Below are 8549 nucleotides of genomic sequence, written 5' to 3'. Positions count from 1 at the left end.
CCTTCTTCTTCTTCGGCGGGGGAGCCTTAGAAGAAGAAGAAGAGGCGGCAGACGACGCGACGACGAAGAAGACGATGAAGACGACGACGACACCTTCCTCCTTCTTCTTCTTCTTCGCCAACCTCCTCAGGACCGACGTCAGATCTGTCATCCAGAGCGGAGCCGGGGCTGCTGTTGCCGAAGCAACAGGGCCCGGACCGCACCTGTCCGAACAGATCAGCATCGGGAGCAGCGGAAGCCAGGAACAGGAACAACGTCAGCAGGTGCAGGCATCACAGGAACGGCAGAAAGAGACAGCAGGACAGGGTACAGGAACGGCAGCAGCAGTGGTCAACGTCACGTCCGTGGACAGCAGCTGGGCAGGTACGGCAGGTACGGCAGACTGTGGTGGCGGTCCAGATGGGCGGACCAGCGGCACAGACGTCCTAGGTACCGGTGGGAGGTCCAGGGGCGAGCTCTTCGGGCACACGAAGTCCGGTCGCGGCAGCACGGCAAACCCAGGTGGCGGCATCCACACTCCCCCGAGTTACGGCGACTGGCCCCTGCACCGATGTAGTGGGTGTCACAGAGACCGCGTGCTGGGTGTACACAGTGAGGAGGTGAAGCGTAGCCGGGTGTTGTAAGGGTCGTGGTGGTGGTCGTGACCGTCGCATGGTGACCGCCACGGAGCCAGCGAGATGGTAGAGCAGCCCTGGACACTCGGCACACCCTGCAGCCCCAACGATGCCCACACCTGTCCGAGGTCATCCTTCGCGGCAACCGCACCTGAGGAGGCAAAAGTCGGGTGATGGGGGGGAGGGGGGACCTCTACCCGCTGCGCGAAGATGAACGGATAGAGGACCCAGAGTACAACTCGACGTCAGGGTATCTAGGCGGCCCCTCTCCACACGGACAAGTCAGGAGAGGAGAAGGACCTAGAAACCCCCCCCGAAGGGGAAGGCGCGAGACGTGGAAGTTGAGCGGGCGGCAGGAAAGAAGACGAAGTGTCCGTCACCAAAGGAGTCGCGGGAGAGCTTTCCGACGACTCCTTTGCAGGCCTTCGCTTCTTCCTGCCCTCATACAAAGTCCACTGCGCCTCCGACCAATTATTGCAAACATCACAAGGCTCGGCTCGGGTGCATTCGCGCCCCCGACACCGAGCACACAAAATATGAGGGTCTATCTACGGGAAAGAGCGGAACTTCCCGCATTTACGCCCTTCGGTACCCGGGCATAGTCTCCGTGGGGTAGCGAGGCGAGGAGATTCCATCATTAATCAAAAACACTTCAAATAATATGAAAAGAGAGAAATGATTGTATTACAATGAATTCTTTCATACACAAACACACCATATACTCAAGAAAGCAAACGACGAGAAGCGGGCAGAGAGCGTCGAACACACACGTCCACTCGCTGTGAGGCCGAAAGCAAAAGTGATTTGTTTACCTCCCAGTCGCGCGCGCCTGTCGGACAAGCAGTTAACTACCGAAAAAAACCCCTTGTTCGAAAGCTTACGACCTATCAGCTGCCGCTAGTACCTTCCTATTTGTAAAAGGACCGAAGGTTTGTATGCCGTGTCGGAACAAACTTACTTCAAAAGGAGAGTGGTGGTCTTTAGCTCCGTTTCTCACCAACAACAAGCAGTGACTGATGCCCATCTCCGGTGTCAGGACGCGTTGTAATGTAATTTTTTTGGGGTGGTTCACATTGATCGTACATGGTTCACCCCTGTACCATGCGGTGTTTTACCCTAGGTATCACCAGAAATACACATCTCTCACTCCTCAACGGAATGGCCGAGAATCGAACTCGAGACCACCGAGGTGCGACGACGAATCATTTGCAATGCATAAAACACTCGGTTTTTTTTTTTTTTTGCTTTTTAATCGGGAAAGTGGCCAAAGTCGACAGCCTTATGGATCGCGTAATGCCTCGTCTGCCCTGTCCTTCGTATGGTTATTGCCGCGCTAGAATAAAAAAGTATTAACTAATTACTTTCCCATAAATACTCACTTTTCGAAGGCCTTTCGGCATCTTGATATAGAACGCCCATCTGTTTTATGAAGTGATTTGGCGACGTTTCAGTTTATGTAGTCATGCGAGTTGTTGGTTTGTTTACAAACTCCGAGGACTGTGGCAGTGTTGCCAACCATATAAGAGCTCCTTACCTTACCAAGGCACTAAAATGACCCTACTTTCACTATCATTCCCCTACGCCTGGCCTTATAATTTGAACATTAATAAATTTGCTGTTCATTGGTTACTTTTTATTTATCTTTTACATTTCTAAATCCATGCATTAAAATTTGATGTAGGTCAATATGTTTGGTTATCTTTTCATTTCTACATTCTTCCAACTTACACCTCATTGCTGATTTAGTAATTAAAATGGCATTCAATAATTCTGGCCCATTTTATATTTTGCTTTTTTTGTATCGTATCAGTTAAAAAATAAAAGATCCTTTCTGTTTCAGCATTTAACTTTTTACATATCGGCACATCATCAAGATTCATAACATTGGCTAGGAAAATCCAAAATTCATTGTTATGTTTCTACTTGAGGTCTTTCGTTTCATTATCATTAAACTAAGGAGGCAACTTTCGCCATTCCTCCTCAGTATCACTGTCATCACTACTGAACACTGCTCGAGAATTCGATACACAATTCATAGAAGTTAGATTCCGAGCATTGATTGCAGAGTTTGCTTTGACACACCAAATTAAAAAAAGATATTAATAAAAATATGTTGCCATATATCTTTTGCACACACAGAAATTAAATAATAGCTTCAAAGGAAAATAAAATAAAATGCAAGACAACAATCTTGAAATTACCCTACATTTTGCCCAGATTTTGTGACATTACCCCGTTACCCTACAGACTCAGATTTGAGGTTGAATTACCCTATGTATAGGGTAATTATCCCACGATTGGCAACACTGGATTGGGAAAGCGAGTTCTTAGTGCGCATGCGTGGTTCAGTCACCTGATGACGTCATAATGGAACCCTCTCTCGGAAAGCAGCTCGGCGACGACGGCGAGGACACTCAGATGAGGTCCTGTGACACAACAACTGAAGACAGCAACTAACAAGTGGCACAGCAACTGATAAAAGTAACTGCAAGTGACAGAAACTGACAAGAGCAACCCCAAGTGACAGCAACTAACAAGAACAACTATCTACTACAAGTGGCAAAGCAACTGATAAGAGCAACAAATGACAGCAACTGACTAAAACAACTACAAGCGGCAGAAACTGACAAGAGCAACCCCAAGTGACATGACTGACAAGAGCAACTAACTACTACAAGTGGCAGAGCAACTGATAAGAGTACCAAGTGACAGCAGCTGACTAAAACAACTACAAGTAACAGCAACTGATAAAAGCAACCACAAGTGACAGCGATTGACAAAACAACTCGCTACTACAAGTGGCAGAGCAACATAAGAGCAACAAGTGACAGAAACTGACTGAAACAACTGCAATTGACAACAACTGACAAAAGCAACTACAAGTGACATAAGTTTAGTCAAGACCCGAGCGAGAAACGGCGAGAAAGGAAAGCAGAGCAACTGACAAGAACTACTGGGAGAGACAGTTGCACCAAGATTAAGTCATATTTATAGAAGTTGGATGGCGATTGAAGAAGGAAAGAGGAAATGGCGGTAAAGTAAAAGGCTCAGAAGTGTTTGTTGCAAACACGCTTTGAAAATACGTACAGTACACCAGCTAGGTGGGGTGCACTGATGGCACTATCCCCTTACGAGGGAAAACACTTCATTATACAAAAAATTGCTTTTAATTGCAATGCAAATTTATCTAATTAGTACAAATTTGGCAGTTTGTTATCTTTCGTTTAAGATGGGTGGGGGTGGGGGGTGCCGGTGGTTGGGAACGTTGCTATAGTCTTAATGTCCTAGAACCTCATCTCCACCCCCTCCAAGCCCATGATTTTAAAGATAACAAAATGTTTTCCTTAACAATAATTTACAGCTATGACTTTCAACCTAATCGCTTTTAAACATTAATTATTTATTTGCAATATTCAATATTGAACCACTTATTACCAACAAATAGACGCCATAATATTGGTTTCTATTTTAAGGAGTTCAAATGTGGTATTTTCTTTAGAGATTGTAAAATAAACGCATATGCATATAGTACACACAAATTAAGTAAGAAGATACTAAACGCTACTGTGACCTTAAATTTTTTTAACCATATATAATATACTGTATATATATATATATATATATATATATAATATATATATATATATATATATATAATTGACAGTCAGTCTGTGAATAAATATGAATCGTTACAATATCTACTATAGGACCTGCTTAAATGCATAGGTCTCATTAGACCTAACTAATAGACTTTATATATAAAATATGAATTAAACCAGAAAGATTCACCACAATCAATCGGTCAAATTTGAAAATTGACTAGGTTGAGTAATTGTGACCTAAGTTCATTTTTAAAGGAAAAATTCGGTGAACAAACATTAGGTATAATAATGGGTGATACTTTATCTCAAGTTTCCTCAAATTTTTATGTAGAATTTTTTTTTAACATTTTATTCCTGATCGAGATGATTTTGTACATATGCACTAGCTAGATGAGGATTTGTCTATTGCGCCTAAAAACTTTTATTTAAACAATCACTTAGGAAACTAAATGAACAATTCTCAGCATAAATTTTGTATGTATACTACTGTATGTAGCCTACTAGGTATGTATTAATTCACACGAGAGGCCGGATTCAGTAACATGGGGGCAGGCATGGAAATGATTTAGACTTGATTTGTATTCATCTCATCATGTAACTCCTAGCACCTCAGTGGCGTAGTTGGTATGGTGTTGGGATCCCACCTCGGTGGTCGCGGGTTCGATTCTTGGCCATTCCATTGACGAGCGAGAGATGTGTATTTCTGGTGATAGAAGTTCATTCTGACGTAGTTCGGAAGTCACGTAAAGCCGTTGGTCCCGTTGGTGAATAACCACTGGTTCCATGCAACGTAAAAACACCATACAAACAAGCAAACATCATATATCTGTAGTACACGATTCACCTACGCGACGAATTAAGTTGATGTAAGTTGACTGTGGTGGTCTAGTAGGCTAAGATAAATGACCCTTTCGTGCGTAGTTTTCCTTTTGTCATTAGGGTTATATGTTATTGCTATGTTTTGTTGTGTGTATAATATATTTTTTATAGCATAAAAGATGTCTTGAACATTCTTATCGCTGTCATTATTCTTTGATGTTTGGTAAGTAAATGGTTTTTAAAGCAATCATCACAAGACATTTGGAGAATGAATTATCCTACAATAAATTAACGTTATTAGTTATAGTTATGTGTAAGGACAACGCCTTATCGCAAATTCCTCTGTATATAATTCTACAATCGCGTTGTTCTTACTTCCCTCCTTGAGAGCATTCAGGGGGCTTTCCACCAATGTATATATTTTACAAGATCATGTTTTCTATACTTTTATATTCTAAGTTATATGTCTTGCAAGAAACACAAATCGGCTATCGCTGACCCACTTTTACTCTCTCGCTGGTCGGATACCACATTTCCGCCCGCACGCTGTATATTTGAATTTCCTTGCTCTGTGAGCAAGAGCCCGTGCTGACACAAGGTCAGCTAAATAAAAAACAACAATAATAAAAATCAGTACACTTCTACCTGCCTCTTTGTTCACACCTCACAACTGGTGACCTCCCGGTTTGGACTGACCCAAGCGGTTTTGGCTAAGCCATTAAGGGACGAACTACCACCGCTCACCTTCAGAGATCTTTAGCGGACTCACATGGCACCTCAGTTTAGATCTCTGAATGCTCCTACCGTGGAAAAAACCAACGCCTCTAACGGACTAAATACGGCATACCTTCCCCAGGTGTGTTCAGGTGTTCCTCAAACGGTTTGGCCTGCCATTTACGACTCCTGTCGACCGTTCTGTGAGAGTGGACAATGGACGCAGACAGTTCTGCGCGAGAAACCCAGGCCTCCTCTGCCTCAACGCCAGCCTCGCACACAGCTGCCGCTCAAGCTGACAAGCTGCCCCCTTTCACAACAGCGAACCCAACCGCCTGGTTCATCCGAGCTGAAGGGCAATTCCGGGCCGCGGGACTCTTGGACAAGGTACTGCAGGCTGACCTCATCATGTCAGTCCTCCCAACAGAGGTATTCGACCGAATAACCCCCTGGCTGACCGGTCGGGCACAGACCGAACCAGTCACACTCGACGAACTAAAGAAAAGACTTGTGACAGCCTACACCACTCCCATCGCGGATAAAGCCGCCCGTTCCCTCGACCTAGTTACAAACCCAATGTGAGGCACCGACCCACAGGATGCCTGGGACACGGTGATGGGCCTCCTCCGCCTGCCCGAAGTAGGTCCCGACGGGAAGAAGATGGAAATCTGCCTGGACCGCGAAATATTCCTGCGGCAACTCGAGCCAAATGTCCGAGGACAGCTAACAGACACATATACCCTCCCCGATGACGAACTCGTGGAGAAAGCTAAAAAGCTGACACTGTCAAACAAGGCTGCAAGGCTCGCCACTCCCCGATCTTCCGTTTGCCTAGCCGCAGAGAAGGGAGAAGAAGAAGAAGACGACCCAACGCAGGAGATCGGCGCCGTGACCCAGAGGAAGTTCTCCCACCCCGCAGCGGAGCAAAAACTCCTGGTGCCACTACCACCGGAAGTTCGAAAGGCACTACAGGAGATGCAAAAGCCCCTGCACCTTCCATCAGCCAAAAAACGGCGATGGCAGACAAAATCAAAGTCGCCTGTGGCAGGTGGCAGCAGCCTCGTCGGAACCACACGCCGTAGGATTTTATGTCCGCGATGCAATCTCCGGCTGGAGGATGCTGGTGGACACCGGGGTGATGCATTCGATATTCCCGCCATCAGGAAAGGACCGCAGCCGCGGCCCTGATAGCCCAACCGCCCTCGTCGCCGCAAACGGGACCCCCATCCACTCCTACGGCACGAAATCCCTCGAAATGTCCATCTTGGGGCGCAACTACGTCTGGCGTTTCACCATCACAGACGTCAGGGTTCCTCTACTGGGGGCGGATTTCCTGGCGCATAACAGCCTCCTGGTTGACGTGGGTCGCAAATGCCTCCTCGACACGGGGACATGCCGTTCCCTACCACTTGCAGCGGGCCCAGGTGCCCCCACAATTTGCACCATTGCCCCCCCAAGTACGGCAACCTCCTGCAGGAATTCCCCAAAGTTTTCAAACCGGAACTTTGTCAGGAAGCTGGGATGCTGCCCAAGCACTGAATATTCCACCACATCACCACCACGGGGCCCCCGACCCACGCAAAGTTCCGACGACTCCCTCCGGGCTGCCTTCAGGATGCAAAAAGGGCGTTCTCTGAAATGGAACGAATGGGTATCTGCCAGAAAGCATCAAGCCCTTGGGCTTTGCCCCTCCACATGGTACAGAAACCTGACGGCACCTGGAGGCCCTGCGGAGACTACCGGTGACTCAACCTCGCTACGATTCCCGATCACTACCCCTTGCCAAACATGCAGGACTTGACTGGGGCCCTCCATGGAGCAAAAATCTTCACAAAAATGGACCTTTTAAAATCTTATTTTCAGGTTTCGGTACATCCCGAGGATGTTCCTAAGACCGCCATCATCACACCCTTCGGCTCTTACGTTTTCCATTACTCCACCTTCAGCCTGAGAAACGCAGGGGCCACCTTCCAGCGCCTAATGGACAGCATCCTGGGGGACCTGCCCTTCTGTGTCTGCTACATCAACGATATTTTGATCTTTTCCAGGTCCCCGGAGGAGCACCTACACCATGTCCGAGCGGTTCTGAAACACCTGCAGGAAAACGGGCTGGTCGTCCAATTTGACAATTGCACCTTCGGCGCCGAGAGGGTGGACTTCCTCGGACACGAGATCTCTGCAGCAGGCGTGTGCCCCATGGCCTTGAAGGTGGACGTGGTGCAGAAGTTCCCGACCCCATCTACAGTCAAGGCCCTGTAAGAATTCATCGAAATGGTGAATTACTACCGCCAGTTCATCCCTGACGTCGCCCGCACCATGTCCCCTCTAACACAGGTCTTGAAGGGCAAACCAAAGAACCTGACGTGGGAAGCAGAGCAAGTGCAGGCCTTCCACAACACGAAGATGGCTCTCGCCAGGGCCGCAACCTTGTGCCACCAGGACCCCACTGCACCCTTACGCCTCACCACTGATGCCAGCAACGTCGCCTGCGGGGCAGTCCTCGAGCAGATGGTCCAGGGTGGTCCCCAGCTGCTCGCCTTCTACAGTAAAAAACTGTCGCCCGCCGAGACGAGATACAGCACATTCGACCACGAGCTACTGGCGGTGTACCAAGCAGTGCGCCACTTCCGCTACCTCCTCGAGGGCGCCCCCTTCACTATCAGGACAGACCACCGCCCCTTGGTGCACGCCTTCACCAAGGCGGGCAACGCCTGGTCAGCAAGACAACAGAGGCACCTGGCAGCCATCGCTGAGTTCGGCTGCACCATCCATTATGTCCCCGGCGAGAAGAACCCCGTGG

At 47.8% G+C, this 8549-nt stretch overlaps 1 protein-coding gene across 7 annotated transcripts in view; it reads right to left on the bottom strand.

Annotated features, from left to right (window-relative positions):
* LOC135217728 (uncharacterized) overlaps positions 1-2131 on the bottom strand; it is a 297946-nt gene extending 295815 nt beyond the window's left edge. For 4 of the 7 annotated variants that reach the window (XM_064253724.1, XM_064253728.1, XM_064253725.1 and 1 more), the window contains exon 1: positions 1994-2130. In XM_064253724.1, coding sequence (XP_064109794.1) covers positions 1994-2033 — 40 coding nt within the window. In that variant the 5' untranslated portion in view covers positions 2034-2130. Of the gene's footprint in view, positions 1-1993 lie in introns of all 7 variants that reach the window. The other 3 variants (XM_064253727.1, XM_064253723.1, XM_064253722.1) reach the window with 1 other exon arrangement.
* Positions 2132-8549: the final 6418 nt, after the last annotated feature.

The sequence above is a fragment of the Macrobrachium nipponense genome, chromosome 7 (genome assembly GCF_015104395.2).
Source record: "Macrobrachium nipponense isolate FS-2020 chromosome 7, ASM1510439v2, whole genome shotgun sequence".
In the NCBI taxonomy this organism is placed as follows: Eukaryota; Metazoa; Arthropoda; class Malacostraca; order Decapoda; family Palaemonidae; genus Macrobrachium; species Macrobrachium nipponense.
Note: the sequence above shows the minus strand (reverse complement) of the source record. Positions and strands in the feature narration are given on the sequence as shown.